This window comes from Centruroides sculpturatus, unplaced genomic scaffold (genome assembly GCF_000671375.1).
Source record: "Centruroides sculpturatus isolate CEXI.00-Female unplaced genomic scaffold, Cexi_2.0 scaffold1151, whole genome shotgun sequence".
Lineage (NCBI taxonomy): Eukaryota > Metazoa > Arthropoda > Arachnida > Scorpiones > Buthidae > Centruroides > Centruroides sculpturatus.
The window spans coordinates 56,865-73,796 of record NW_019385953.1 but is presented as its reverse complement, the minus strand read 5'-3'; the positions used below and the strand labels follow the sequence as shown (position 1 = coordinate 73,796).

At 24.7% G+C, this 16,932-nt stretch overlaps 1 protein-coding gene across 1 annotated transcript in view; it reads left to right on the top strand.

The window, feature by feature from the left end:
- Window positions 1-16,932, top strand: part of LOC111612783 (midasin-like) — a 104,884-nt gene that overhangs the window by 37,655 nt on the left and 50,297 nt on the right. The window contains exons 22-30 of the mRNA XM_023354038.1: window positions 1,269-1,454; window positions 2,753-3,013; window positions 3,082-3,150; window positions 5,745-6,197; window positions 8,518-8,818; window positions 11,799-11,884; window positions 12,842-12,976; window positions 15,336-15,431; window positions 15,518-15,612. Coding sequence (XP_023209806.1) covers window positions 1,269-1,454; window positions 2,753-3,013; window positions 3,082-3,150; window positions 5,745-6,197; window positions 8,518-8,818; window positions 11,799-11,884; window positions 12,842-12,976; window positions 15,336-15,431; window positions 15,518-15,612 — 1,682 coding nt within the window. The remainder of the gene's footprint in view (window positions 1-1,268; window positions 1,455-2,752; window positions 3,014-3,081; window positions 3,151-5,744; window positions 6,198-8,517; window positions 8,819-11,798; window positions 11,885-12,841; window positions 12,977-15,335; window positions 15,432-15,517; window positions 15,613-16,932) is intronic.

The following is a 16,932-nucleotide window of genomic DNA, read 5'->3' as shown; positions in this document are numbered from 1 at the left end:
TATTTTGTACGAACAAAATAAATATATTGAAAAATATAAAAACAATAAAAAATTATACTTCAGAAGTTAATTTAGTATCAAAAACGTAAAATATTTGAGTAGCCCAAGACATAGCCAAAGATTGCAGCGCCACAGCACTGGCGAAAATTTAAATTTGCCGACTGGAATTCTTTCGGATGATTGACTTTCGGATAATCGACGCTCTACTGTATTTTGATATCTTTTATACCATTAAGTTTAGTTTATACACAAATATAATAATAGAAAATAACAGAAAATTACAAATAATTTTGATTAGTCAACTTATTTTCTTTAGGTAAGAATGGAATAGAATACTTATTTTAAAATTCTTTAAGAATTTGTGTATATCATTAAATTAAATACCAAATAATAATTATTTTTTTATTTTAGTTACAATTTTGGTGTATGTTGTCACTATATATTATCAATATTTAGAATGGTATATTGAGATAAATGATATTACAGATTTAGTATATATTTTACCGAGAAGGGACTGTCTAAGAAATTAAAGAAATAAGAATTGATAAACTTATTTCATCAAAGACTATATTAGGAAGACAAAGAATAATCAGAAGAAAATTCATTAAGCTTTCCAAGAAAAAAATTCACTTATCTCATCCTTAAATTCTTCAACATTAGCTGATTTAAAAAACCATTGTAACAAATGATGTTTGTTTGCAAATATGAAGAGAATGAAAGGATAATTTTTGATGCTTCAGTAATGTCCACAAGTGCTTTATTTAATTCTATTAATAATAGATTAATCATATAAATCAATAACATCTTAAATAATAGTGTCTAATTTATGATAAGAGATTCTACATTTTTATAGAATCCAATTTTATCATGATTTATATTTTAAAAAATTATACTGATATGTCAGTTTATGGATAGATAGATTCACAATATTTCCAAATTAGTTCTATCAGTATGTATCAATATAATGAAAGAATGTTCTGAGTTCTGAATGTTCAATATATTTTTAATACATTGCAAAAATAACAATTCATTATTTGTTATTATCACAACGTTAATTATTAAGTACCAAAACTTATCTAATATAGAACTAGAAAAACTAGAACTTACAATGATAATACAGCTTACAATTTTAATCAGCAGAAAATTTATTATTATTATTTTTATATAATCATCACTGAATTTTTTTGAACTCTCTATTAAACTATAAAAATTTAATAAAAGTTTTTAAATATAATATTTTTTCATTTATTCTTTCATTATTTTTTCAGCATAATGAAATTTCCATGGAATTAAAATTGAGAAATATTTATTCAGAAATTCTCACTGGGATGAAATTGAATCCAACAAATGAATGTCATCCAGTTATTTCATATTTATTAGAAAGAAAAGATTTTCTTAAAGAAAAGAAGAAAGAATTAAAGAAGAAAATATTTTTTAGACCCAATACTCCACAGGTACTTTTCATTTACATATTTACTGCATAAAATAAGCAGAAAATTGTTTTATGAATTTATTTATTTATTTATTTCAAGCATTTTTTAAGTAAAAATTTACTTTTTTTTATTCAAATAATGTTTTAATTTCTAGCAAAATTAAGAATTAAATCTTAAATAATAGTATTTACAATAAATCTAGAAAATAATTAAAAACAATTAAATAAAATAATTATAGTAATTTTGTCTCTTAAATTAATTTTTGTTTAAAAATACTGTTCGAGAAAACTCTGTCCTTAAAATTTGTTTAAAATATATTATTAGGTGTGTTCCATTTTATTTTTAATTTTGATGGTATTATGACTTACAATCTTTGATATATAGTTGGCATTTTTGTATATTACATTATCTTTTATTCTAGTACTAAGACTTTTGTTTGTTATGAGTATTTCATTTCTTCAATTGATAATAGATATTTTATAAATTTCAAACTTCAGAATGCTCAGAATAGTGAAAATTCAAAATTTTAAGAAATACTATTAGAATTTAAGTGCTCTTGAGATTGTTTTCCAATTTATAAAGCCAGCAATGCTTGAAAATGGTTGGATTTTAAGTATTTTATAATTCACTTGAAGAAAGCATAATTTGAATTCTAATGTCTTTTTTTTTTAACTTAGTTTTTAAAAATTTAGAAGATTATTGTCTTTCTTTAATTTCTTAATAATAATATTCTAATGATTTTAGCATACAACTATCAAAAGGTAGATTTTTTTTATATTGTAAAGTATTAAATAAGATTATAAAAAGAAATTGAGTTCAAAAAGATTTAGATAAAACCTAGTATTGAAAATTAAATTTTATGATGATTTCTTAAATTGTATGCAAGCTAACTGAATTAAAATTAAATAATAAATTATTGTGAGTTAATTTTTAGATTTCCAAATTTTAAATAAATAATTAAAATACTAATAAACCTATATTTAAGTTATTTATTCAATTGTCATGGATTTAACACACACAAAAACAAATATAAAATACACAAAATTTTTTGATTGTCATGACTACATTGAATTTATTTTATATAAATTCAATGTAGTCAATAAAATATGCATGAAAACTATCAAACAAATTTGGGAGTGTTGTCCTAAAAATCCAAAATATAAGTAAAATGAGCAAAACTGTGTTTACAAATAATCAAAAAATTAGTTAAATTGAAGAAACTTTGAGCAAGTACTCTCCAATATTCTATATATATAACTGAATCTTCATAAATAAATTATGATCAATTTTAACTTTAAATTTCAAATATTATTATGTAGTATGAAGATTTGTTGCAAGATGTTCATCACTTTTTATCATCTGTTGGTTCTGCAAATACAATGTTATCTATGTTAGAACAATTGGATCATGTTAAAGAAATGTGCACTGTTGGTAAAGATAAAGATGTTATGAAATTAGAAAAAGTTCTGCGAGAAATTGAAAGATGGCAGAAGTCAGAAGATAGTTTTTCAAATAAATTACAAGAAAAGTATTTATTATATGGAGATTTGATAATACCATTTTTAGCAGGATTAAAACAGGTAAGTGTTACTTTATTATAGAAGTCATTATAGAATTTAAAAAGTAACTTTTAAATATTTGTTTAAAGATGGCTTTTGGAGTTCAAACTGCAGCTAATTATGTGTCATCTCAATTGTTCAAATTACAATTTTCACAGGTATTTATAGAATTTATTTATTATTTTTTTATAATTTAAACAATTATTATTAAGTTTATTAATTAGATGGTTACATTGTAAAGAAGTGGGGTGAGGGATACATACCTTTGTTATCACTATATATTATCAATATTTAGAATGGTATATTGAGATAAATGATATTACAGATTTAGTATATATTTTACTGAGAAGGGACTGTCTAAGAAATTAAAGAAATAAGAATTGATAAACTTATTTCATCAAAGACTATATTAGGAAGACAAAGAATAATCAGAAGAAAATTCATTAAGCTTTCCAAGAAAAAAATTCACTTATCTCATCCTTAAATTCTTCAACATTAGCTGATTTAAAAAACCATTGTAACAAATGATGTTTGTTTGCAAATATGAAGAGAATGAAAGGATAATTTTTGATGCTTCAGTAATGTCCACAAGTGCTTTATTTAATTCTNATATTTAATAAAATAAAAATATTTTCAACTATTTTTTATAGTCTTCTTCAGTTAAACCACTTTAAAACAAAAAAAAACGTAAAATAGAACGCAAGTAATACAACGTTTTAAAAATTTGAAAATAATTACAACAAAGTAAAAATAAAATAAAACTATTTTAATTTAATTTTGTTTTTACATTTTATTTTATTTTTATTTTGTAATTATTTTCAAATTTTTAACGCAAGTAACGTTGTATTACTTGTGTTCTATTTTACGTTCCTTTTTGTTTTAAAGTGGTTTAACTGAAGAAGACTATTAAAAATAGTCGAAAACATTTTTATTTTATTAAATACTTCATTGCTGGAAATACTAAGGTGTTTGGTTATTTTAAGTATTTATATTCCAGTAAGTTATTTTGTTTTATTATGGTATTAACTTCATATTCATTAATTGATAATTTTTTTTTTTTTTTAATTTATGTATTAGATATACAAGGTGTCATATATAAAATCAGCCTTACTGGAAATAATACAAATTTAGACAAAGGACACTCATTAGAAACTTTATTTTAACATTTATATTTAAACACACAAACTTGGAAGATGCTTAGATATCTTTTTGTGACTATTTTGTGTAAACATGAGTTTACTGATCGTACATAAAATACTGGTATTGATAGCCTCAATGCTTCAGTGAATGGTTAATTTAGTTTAATTATAGTTCTAGGATTAGTCTCATATCTTTCCTTTTAAATATCCCACATGAAATTTACATGACTAATGTTTCATTATCTCAGTTGGGCTGATTTTAAATGGGACTCCCTGTAGTTCAACTTTTTAATTTATTGTAATATTTATAAATTGCTTTAGTGTTATTCTGTATGAAATAAATTTTGGTTATATTTTTATATATTTGTAAATTTATTATAGTATTTTTTTAAATATATAATGTATATTTGTATTTATATTTTGTATTTGCATTTATAATATCATTTAAAGAATTATTTCTTGTATAAATAAATAAAAACTATAAAAGCTTTTAAAATAAATAAATTGCTATAATTTTTATATAATTTACTGTGAATAAATATTCTTGTTTTTTCAGAGGTTAAAATTTTTATATATACTGCAATAATGGGGTTCAAAATTTTATTGTTACATTGTAAAGTATTTATACTATATACAAGGCATGTTTTTTAAGTAAGTACTGTTTTGATATTAAAAAAACTACTGCATTTTTTAAAATAATTTTATTCTTACATGAAAGCCTGTACTTTAATCTGCTTTTCAACATAATTTTCTCCAATATGAAGGCATTTTTCATATTGTACATCCTCATAGACACCTGCCACCTGATTTGCCAATCACTGCAGCACAGCGTTTTGACATCGTCGTCATAGCGCTGACTACCTAGATGCCTTTTTTCAAGTGGAGGAACAAGTGGTAGTCACTAGTCACTAAATCAAGACTATACATAGGGTGATCAAGTTGTTCCCAGTCATATGATGTGATAAGATTTTGTGTTTGTTGAGCCACGTGTGGATAGGCACTGTCATGAAGCAAAACAATCCCCTTACTGAGCTTGCCTTGCCTTTTGTTTTCTTGAACTTTCTGCACCGAGCCTTCAGTAATGACAGACAGTCATCCATTACACTCCTCATCATGGACATTAGTACCACTATCTTTAAATGCTCTAACCAATTTTCTTACCATTCCATCACTCGTAATGTTTTTCCATACACCTCACTAATCTGCCAATGAATGTCAGCCACTTTCACATCTTTTGCATTAAAAAAAAAAACAAATCACCATGCATACTTCTCAATTGGCGGGATTTTCAAATGTCTGAGGCATTTTAAACACATACAAGCAAACGGAAAACAAATGAATGCTTCCGTAATTGCATCTGTGACTAGCCAACAGATGTAGGTACTCAGCTCACATTTGTAGAACACCAACCGTAACACTGCAGAAGTCCTATTTTAAAATGATACTTACTTAAAAAACATGCCTCGTGTATATATATATTGTATTTGTATATATACATACATACATGTACAGTATAAATACTAGTACTTGTAGTGCATAAATATAAAATTATAATAAAGTAAGAAAAGATACAATTTAATAATATAATTTATTAATTTTTTTTTTAATTGCAGGATCTTATATCAATAGAGAAATTTTTCATAAAATTGTTAGAATTTCCATATGTTAGCATATCTTATAATGAAGATTTATCGCCTGCTTATTTTCTTTCACAATCATCAACTATTTCATTTTTTGAATCTCTCTTAAATTATGTGTTTAAGGAAAACTCATTTATAGTGCAAGAAAATATTACAAAATTGATCATGTCTGGTCTCATAGAATTAAAAAATGAAATATTATTAACTAAAGGAGATGATCTTTATGCATTAAGGGTTTTTAAATTATTGTCAAAATTTTTGAATGTGATATTTAATGTGTGGCACCAGCAAGAAACAGAACAAAAACGTAAAGAAGAAGAGGAACAAGCTTTGTATGAATATCGAATTTCTCAAAAATTAGGTTCATTATCTGAAGAACAGCAGCAAAAGTTAGAAATAAAAGAACTGTTTCCATCATATGAGGAGGTAGAATTTTTTTCATTTTTTATCAGTTTTTTTTTATTTGTATTTAAATATAAATTTGAGTCATATTTCTAGAAATTTATTCATTTATAACAGTGTTTTATTTGAAATCCAATTATTTATATATTACAGAGAAGTTTAGATAAATTAATGATTACAGTCTTTATAAAGTTTTTCATTATGAAAATACAGTTTAAAAATAAACCAAAGTACTTTTATATGAAAGAGAAATTTAAATAAATAAAACCAATTAAAACAGAAATTGTTTTTTACAATTTTATTAATATGAATTACATCAGTTTTATTTATTTGTTAAACTATTTTCTAATATTTAGATCTTAAATATTTTGCTTATCATATGAGTTTTGATATTGTAAAGATTTTTCAATGTTTACAAGTTTTCTGAATCAGTTTTAGAAATTTTAATACAGTGGAACCTCTATTATCCGGATTTTCGATTATCCGGATTGTTCAAAATAAACAAAAATTTTACGAATTTGCTGATTTGCACTTGGCGAATTACGACACTGTTTATTTGATAATTTTTTTTTTTTTTTAATTTATGTATTAGATATACAAGGTGTCATATATAAAATCAGCCTTACTGGAAATAATACAAATTTAGACAAAGGACACTCATTAGAAACTTTATTTTAACATTTATATTTAAACACACAAACTTGGAAGATGCTTAGATATCTTTTTGTGACTATTTTGTGTAAACATGAGTTTACTGATCGTACATAAAATACTGGTATTGATAGCCTCAATGCTTCAGTGAATGGTTAATTTAGTTTAATTATAGTTCTAGGATTAGTCTCATATCTTTCCTTTTAAATATCCCACATGAAATTTACATGACTAATGTTTCATTATCTCAGTTGGGCTGATTTTAAATGGGACTCCCTGTAGTTCAACTTTTTAATTTATTGTAATATTTATAAATTGCTTTAGTGTTATTCTGTATGAAATAAATTTTGGTTATATTTTTATATATTTGTAAATTTATTATAGTATTTTTTTAAATATATAATGTATATTTGTATTTATATTTTGTATTTGCATTTATAATATCATTTAAAGAATTATTTCTTGTATAAATAAATAAAAACTATAAAAGCTTTTNCGAAAAGAAAATGTGTTGTATTATCATTAAAAGACAAATTAAATTTTTGTATTTGTATTTGTTTCGATTATCCGAATTTTCCCTTATCCAGACTACCTTCATCCCCAATTAGTCCGGATAATCGAGGTTCTACTGTATATTTTTATTCATGCAAATGCAAATATCTTATTATCTGTAATAGAAAATGTATAATTGTTCATTTCAGTATTATGGAGAAAATCATATAATAGTCACATTAAAATTCTAATGTAGTTGCTATATACTACATAATAAATTAATGTTTGTAAATCTTCAGATTTACAAAAGTTGCTAACAACAGAATTAATAATTCTAAATTAAGTTAAGATTGTATAAAATAAAAATTTTATTGTTAATTATATAATAATAATAATTAAAATTCTTATTCTATAAAATCTTTAAAATTAAAAGTTAAGATCTCTGGTAGTAATTTTTTTATGTAACATATGTTATTAAATTAATTAAAAATTTATTGATAAAGGCGGGGGGTGAAGCAGTAGATATAGTTCTTATTATGGAAAAAACATTCAGAAAAACATAGAAAAAACATTACTTCTTATACAGAAATCACAAATAAGGACTGTAAAATAATAAAAGATAAAAAAATAAATAAAGAACTTTGTGTGCCAAGCATCTGTATATCTACTTTTCATCTCCATGTATTAAGATATATTGATAGGTTTAATTATTTTATAAATGTTTTCTTTTTTATGATTAGAGTTAAAAATATTTTAAAATTCTCTAAAGTTTAATATTAAAGTAAAACAACTCATGTTAAAGTGTTTTTAATTGAAAAACTTGAACATTGGGTCTATAAAATTACTTTTACAAACAAACAATATTAGATGTTTCAAGCTTTATCTATGGTAATTAGTACAATTAAAAAGAAATTACAAGTTCAAGTTTTTGTCTTGAATGCATAATGCATACTTAAACAAATTTTGTATACCATAATTCTTTATGTATAACCAGTGGTAATCTGTGTTATAAAGTCAGTTTGAAAGCTATGCATTTTAATAATTTTTGCAGATTATATACCACTGTGGGTTATGTGCAGGAAATTATAATTGTTATGTTAATATATATCTAAGTGACTGTTTTCTTTGTTTTATTTTAAGTGTTTATAATGTTTCCAATTTATTTTTATTAATATTTTAAAATACTTTTATTTTTGTTTAGGAATTTAATGTTAAAGAAGATGACGATTTGAAAAATTCTAGTGATCCTAGTGATCCTGAGCAAAACATTTACAGTCATCCAAATAATATAACATTTTCATTGAAACATCAGGATATGATTGATATATGGAGTATTCATGCTACAATTGTTTCTATTCTCTCAAATAAGTCTGAATTTCCTTACATTTCACAGTTTCATTCAAATGGAAAATATGATTTAAAGAGACTGGAATATATTCAGCCATTTATGTTAAGATATGAAGTTGTTCAGTATTTAGTAAAAGATATTGGACAAAATTTAGGTAGGTGCTACTTTTAAATGTATTTTCAATTAATTAATCATTTAAAAAGTAGAATTAAAATTAAAATTGAGTCTTGATTTTTTAATGTTTTGTATCACCAATTTACCATGTTATGATCCAACTATTTTATCAGATTCTGGAGTGAACTAACATTTTCATCCAAATTTGGAGAACTTTATCTTCTCGGTGCTATCTCACTATAAATTTGTATAACTAAGAAATAAGGTAAAATGCAACATTTACTGTAAAATCTAGAAATTGTAACATTGTTTTAATTCATTAAATCAGTGAATGTTACAAATGTTACATTCATCGATTTAATGAAGTTTTCTAACAGTTGTAAGAAGATGAAAGAATGTAAAATTACAAACTTTTATGCTGTTAAAAAAACTTGGACATTTAAATCTACTTAACCTTTAGTAATTTTTCCAAGGGCTTTAACCCATCAATGCAAATTTTATTATGTCAAATGACAGTGGCATTTTGATTTTTGTTCTAGTAATTTCCTTCAAAGTATGTGCCATCACAGATTGTACATCTTTGCAAGTTATCTACATGAAATTACATTAATAAATAAATAATTATAATAAATGGAATTTATTAATAATTAGGAGTTATGGAATATTGAAAAATACACACACAATTGTAAATATTTTGAAAAATATATTTTTTAAATTTTCTTTGCATGATCATATAGCAGTTTTGCTCCAAAATTTTTAATTGGAAAATAACTGCAAAAATGTTTAAAAACTTTTTACAGTTATTATATAATATACAAATTTATGTAAAAAATTTATATAAAATTAATAAAGAAATAACTTAATTTATATTTGAAATTTATTAATTTTTAATATAATTAATAAAAACTCTACAATATTAATATTAAATCATTTTTTAGATATAATTGACCAGTTTTTTTAAATTTAAAAAATAACTTGATTGAGGATCTTCTGGTGTCTTAAAGTACATAAAGGAAGAAAAATAATTGGAAAATTTTATTATATTAAGAACCTATAACTCATTAATCATTTAAAATTTTATTTAAATATCGTAAAATGTTATAATAATAGGATATATATAATATATCTTATTATTATAACATAATATAGGAAATTATAGTACAATTTGAAGCAAACATCATTTAACTTACAAAAACTTATTTTTTAATATATTTAACATATGGTGAGTTCTTGTGTTCTTAATTTATGCAAGAGTTGCATGCATTGAAATTTAAAATAATATAAATATATCTTTATTTAACTTAATGGTAAATACTGTCATTACATTCTGTATAAAAGTTTGACTTCATTTACACTCACAGATGCAAAAAGCCAAGATGAATATTCACACAACAAATATTTCAATATGTCAACTTGTAATGTATATAAAATGAAAATAATTTATATTATATTATATATATTATTAAAATATCTTCTGGTTTCTGGAGAATATATATATCTATTGTATTACAGTCGACCCCCCTATAAGATCATAGATACGTTCCATTTTTTAGGAATCCGATTTCTTACGAGTCGTTCCAATCACAGCCCGACACGTGTAAAGTTTATGGACTACGGCTGATTGAAAGGTTTTCTTCCATAAAATTAATCGATTCTAGACTAATCTGACTCAACATTTCCAAAATACGTATATATTTTTTGGAAATAATCCGTATAAACTACGCTATAAACAAAAAATTGTAGGATTACTTACCGAGTGTCACCATTCGACATTGCCATTGCTCAACATTGTTTTCGTCGCGGAACAGCTCAGCAAAGAGCGGCCGATTTCTAACAACTTATTTTTCTGTGAAAACTTCGTAGAACTTCGGAGACATCATTAATATAAATAATTTTAATCGCCGTTGAATAAGAAATGTTTCTTTCACAAGAAATGTATAAAATTACAGTACTGTATTAGACTTACGGTACCTAATTTACATACTGACAGACGATAGTTAGCGTAAAAATCTCCGTAGCGTGGCGCCACGCTAGACGGCGGAAATTATATATTTAATTATAACAAAGTTACAATAAGTTAATATATAATTATATGTACAGTACCTAATTTATATATAATTTATATAATACTGTCCAGATGATAGAAATCTCTCCGTAGCGTGGCGCTACAGACGGCGGGAAAGTAGTTCGGCTGCCTGATGACGTTTAACGTAATTATAGGGGGTTTTTACTGTTTTTTACGGATACCGTCACAATTTTTTCACAGTTTTATAGGAATCGTAATTATTGGGACTGTAATTATAGGGGGGTCGACTGTATTTTAATTCATTTCTTTCAAAATTACAATTCAATTTGTAAACCTTCTGTACTTTTAAATTAGCATGATCGATTGTTCTAGTTTACTTTTGATTTGTCAGAATATGTATTTGTTGCCTTAAATAAAAGATAAAATTAATTTGAAATGTCAAAAGTTCTGTATTTAACTCCAGGAATACAAGGAAAAATTATAATATTAAAACATATTTTTTGAATTATTTTTTGTTATATGTTCTAACTTTGAAATATGTTTTTAATACAGAAGTTGATAATATGAACTATCATGTGACCATGATAAAATAACAGAATGCAATGTTCTCTTCAATGAACTAGTCTAGAATGACATTACATCAATTTTTTTATAAATGCATAATTGTAAACAGCACTCAACTAAAACCAGTTTAACACAAACATATATAATAAATAAGTAGCAAAAAATAAATAAACAAATACCATAAAAAATACTTCTTGTTAAAAGCATCTTGGTGAATACAAGAAAGCAAACTTTGTATGTCCTGGTTTATGAACTTTAAAGATTGTTATCCTATTTGAAATAGACTTTCTTTGTAGCTTCTTTGGAAAAATGAAATTGAAATTTTTTTTAAGCATATTCATATTTATGGAGTAATACTAATTTCCATAATAGATTATCTATAAGAAGATGATTTATTTAATTTGAAAATAAATATGATTTGTTTTTGTAGATTCAATGCTTGATGGCTACACTATAAACAGTAATTTGCTTACAAACTTTGCTACTCAGAATGTTTTTAAACAGTTGGATAACACAGTAAGTATTAAAATTCTTTTATAATTCCTGTTACATTAAAACACATAATGATAACTTTTAAGTATATGTAAAATATATGGTTTAACAAAACAAACTAAAAGCAAATTAATGTATAATTATTATTCTTTATTATATATTTTAATTTCTAATGCATTATTGTATTATATTTCTTATATATAATTTTTTAATATTTTCTGGAATCTTAGAAAAATGAGAAAATAAAAAAAAATGATTCAAATTAGTGTCAGTTTGTTTATTTTAATTAAATTTTAGTTTTGTTTCTTTATCAGGACTTTCATTCTTAGTTGAATATGTAAATAGAAATTGTAAATAATATTTAGTTGAACCCTTGATAGTTGCATCTATTTAAATTACTACACTACTAATAGTTTAAAATAGAATATGTAAAGAAGAAAATAATAAATTAATTTGAATAATAATTGTCAAAAATATGATTAAAAAGAAAGCTTACAACGTTATTACTTTTATTAAAACTCAAAAACTACACATAAATAGTTAGATTTTTATATAACTAACAAGTAAGATAACAAATGTGATGATTATCTTTAACATGTATTATTATGAATTATTAATATTATATAATTATATTATCAATCTCTGATTATAAAACTTCTTTGAATTAACATCAGGTTATGTACTTGATTACATATCATACAATTCTTTCCAATAGTGTGACAAATAATGAGTAGATTTGTATGCATATAAAAATGCCACATATAGCCACATGCACTTTAAAATGCTTAAAATATGCATTATGCATGTTAAAAATGATAAAGGTATTTCTATTATACTGACATAAAATATTAATAGATTAAATATAGAAAAAATTTTATAATTTAAATAACATAATAATAAAATCTTAATGTTATATTCCATTATTTATCCATTCTGTTATGTATTGATATATCATACAATCATTTATTTTTTATTGTTTAGTGGCAGAAGGATTTTGATGTTTACCACAATTGCAATCCTTCAGAATCAATTCAGTGCCAGATTATCCTGAAGAAATTAACTGAGAAACTTCACAGTTTATTGGAACAATTTCCAGATCATCCAACTTTAAAACAGGTTTTTAAAATATTTATACTTAATATATAAGAAAAGTTTAGCCTAAAATTTGTTCTAAACTAAAACAAAAATAATTTTTCAAGAAATTGGTTTTACTTAGTCCAAGAATTCCCAAAATTTTTTAACTTTTTCAATCCCTACAACGATTCCTCAACCTTTTTTCAATTTGAAGAAGGATTGAAAAAAAGATTTTTCTTTTTTTTCTGATAGAGATAATAAATATATAAATAAATATGGCAAGCCAGTATAATCTACACATTATTTCATAGAAAAGATCTACTTATAGTGTACAAATTACATCATCTTGAACTGTCATATATATGACAATGCGCGAAGCACCCCCTATGCTTTGACACCACAGGACCATCAGGTCAACATTGCGTTGGCAAAGATTGTAATGACTAATTTGTCAGGACTGACACTACTGTGTCTTCTGGGTAGAGACAGAGACCGTTACGTTCAACTTTACACACGAGCGGTTGCATCTGTGGGCAGTTGGACTCGGGATGAAGACTGATTGTCAGGATAGAATCGTGCAGAAACATGATTCCTGCCTTCTTCTCTATTTCAAATGAGCAACAGTCGATGCCATAGAAACTCGGATGGAAAATGACCAGTATATTTGAATGCATGATCGCTGATTGGCCACCAATCATCAGAACCACCGCCAGACCTCCAAGAGAGCAGGGAAGCACTGATTGGTCAATCAATCATGCTGTTCAATCCATATAAAAGGTTGAAGTTTAGGCGGGAAACTTAAGTTCAGTTTAAGCTTGGCTTAGACCATCCTTTCTCAAAGTGGGCGATAATACCCCTTTGTGGGTACTGGAGGCTTTCAGGGGGCAATAGAAGGCTCGGTGATTAAATATGAGTTTTATTTCTTTTCATTGAAACATTCTTTGATCTCAGAAATAGGATATGGGTCACACCCTATCTATCCTATCCATATAATAATGCATGTTTAAACATTATATTTGCAATAACTGTTTTTAAGAGACCTTTTTACATTACCATCTGTTGCGTAAGTTAAAAAATATGGGGGCACTAGATTTTTTTTAATCTCAAAGTGGGTGATGGGTGGGTGATGGTTGAAATAAGTTTGAGAACCTATGGCTTAGACCTTCACGTCAGAAGAGAGTTGGTCAACGGAACTCTGATCAGGAGGCTGTTTAACATTAAGCTCAAAGCAAGGTTACTTTTACGGGGAACTAATGCAGGATACATTCATTGGCGCTATGGATTCGTACACCATTTATTGGACTATTAAGTTTAATAACTTGACTCGTGGGTACCTAAACATTTAGTATTTTAATATTAACTTAATGCAGATGTATACATACCCAATAATATTAAACAGAAAAAATAAATATATTCGATAAAAATCTTTGTTTTAACGAATCTACAATGTCGCGGCTCAGCAAATACGTCAACATTGAAATGAAAATCAGTCTGGTATAGGGAAAATCGGGGAATTACACCGCGAAATGGCAAATTGCGCAGCGGCTTTATTGTGAATCGGCGTAAATTGAGCCAGCATAAACCAAGGGCTATCTGTATACAACTCATCTATTGCACAAATTCCATTAGAATAATTTTTTTTTTTAATTTCCAACAAGCAATAGTCAATTCTATTAATAAATTTGAAATTGACATTAATTTTTTAATAATGGTATTTGTAGATGTTTTACAGATTTCTGATTTTAATCAATGTAGTTTCATGATTACAGAATGAATCAAAAATTGACTTTTTCTGTAGTGACACTACAGATTTCAGACAAAAGATAGAGATGAGACAAGTATACAATTTGATCAAGTGAAATTAGAAAATCAGAACTATTTTATTTAATTATTTATTTGAAATAAATAAATTTAAAATTATTATTTAAATAAATGCTATTGTTACATCAAACATATGTTTACTTTATTCTCTCAGCTAAAATAAATTTATGATTGACAACAATTGTATTATTTTGCTAAAAAATTTAAAATGAATTACTGTGAACTTTACAGTTTTTCAAATAAAATGATCACTTTATATATTTGTGTACATAAGTTCTATATTTATTTTTAAAACTTTGATCATAACAGAGATAAATAGCAAATATCATCAATAATTCTTTCTGTTAAAAATATTAAAAATTGTTGCTTTTTCTTAGCAGATATAAATTGTTTTGAATAAGTTTAACATTATGTATTACAATACACAGTTTTAGGAATAATTCAGTAGAAAAGAGAAAACAATTAAGTTGCAATTGACTTATCTTTCTGTTGTTATTCTGAGTATTGATTTCTATTTATTATTATTATTATTATTTTGCATTTTTCTTATTTGATTATTAAGCTTTTTTATAATCTACAGGTATTAAAAATCATTGATAGAATTCTTAGTTTCCCTGTCACAAGTCCTTTGATGAAATTTGTAACTGGTTTTGAATTAATTCTAACTGTTTCACAGGTATCTTCATTCTTAATTATTAATTTTTAAATTGCTCCTTATAACAATGTTCCTCAAAATTGAAATATTAAAAATTTACTTTTTAGGATTGGGAAATTAATGCACATAAAGGTGTATCCTTAATTAATGAATTATCTGAAATTACTGAGAAAATTATTAGTTGGAGAAAATTGGAACTCAGGTAAATCATTTGAAAAAAAAATAGTGTAATATCTTATTTTATTTTATTTTTTTCATTTTTTATGAAATTGTTAAATATTAGCATTTTTTTTTGTAAAAGATAATTATTACAAAATATGAAAAAATAATATTTTATACTAAATATTAGTAATTTGTTTGAAAATCATCTTTTACTTTTTATCAAGAATATCAGAAGTTTCCAATGAAGTTTATGAAAGTATTAAATTTTCAAGAAAATTATAACAATATTCTGTATATTTTTTATATTAAAAAAATTTGATCAGAAACAAATCATGCATCATTCATTAAATAAATTGAATCGTCAAGTCCAAAAATATCAATTTTCCAAAAAAACAAAAATAACTATGTAGTTTTTTAATGAATAACTTTAGAGTTGCTGTCAACAGAAAAATTATTGCTGTGATTCCAAGCAACATTGTGGTTATCATGAAAATGCCTTGAAGACAAAAAGAGAGAAAATATGATAAAAAATGTGATTTAAACTGGAATCATTTTTTTATTCAGTTACTTATTGCATCCATTTTTAATACTAGAAAAATGTTTTGCAAAGGTTTATTAGGAAAATAACAAAATATAAAATTCAAAAATTCTGTTTTATTTATTATCTTCAACTATAATTATTTCCAAATAATATAGTATAATTGAGGCAAAGTGTTAATGAAGCCTCTTCTATTTAGCTTATAGAATTGAGTTTGTTCTCAAAATTTGATTGGTTGATTTTGATTAAACTTTGTCATTGTACATAATATGAGATAAGGAAATTAAAAATGTAATAAAAATCGAGAGTACATGATTTTATTTTTGAGATACAATGGGGTCAAAGTGAAATGGCCAAGGCCACTAGCATGGGCACACTCAATTTTTTAAATTTATTTTTATTTTATATTCAAGTAAATACTATTGTTTGGAGATCCCCTGAAACATTATTATTATTGACTTTCTAGTGCTTCTATTTAATTCTCAGTTGGTGTTCAGACAGAAAATGAACTGTCTAGTAGTAGAATTCCATCTGTTTTCAGTTTATCTACTGTAGGATTTTTTCAACGTTTTCTTGTGATTTATTTAAATAACTTCTAGATAAGCCTACAAAGTCTAAAGCTTGACTTGATATATTGTAAAAAAACTGGATTCCCATCAGATTTTACAGACTTCAAACAATGAGAAATAGTCTCATCTATAATCTCTTATATAATAAGATATACTAGTGTTTCATTATCATAGACAAATTCTCTATAGTTAGATATAGTGAAAGTTGAATCTTTTAAAACAAATTTATCACATTTTTTTTATACAGATGAGG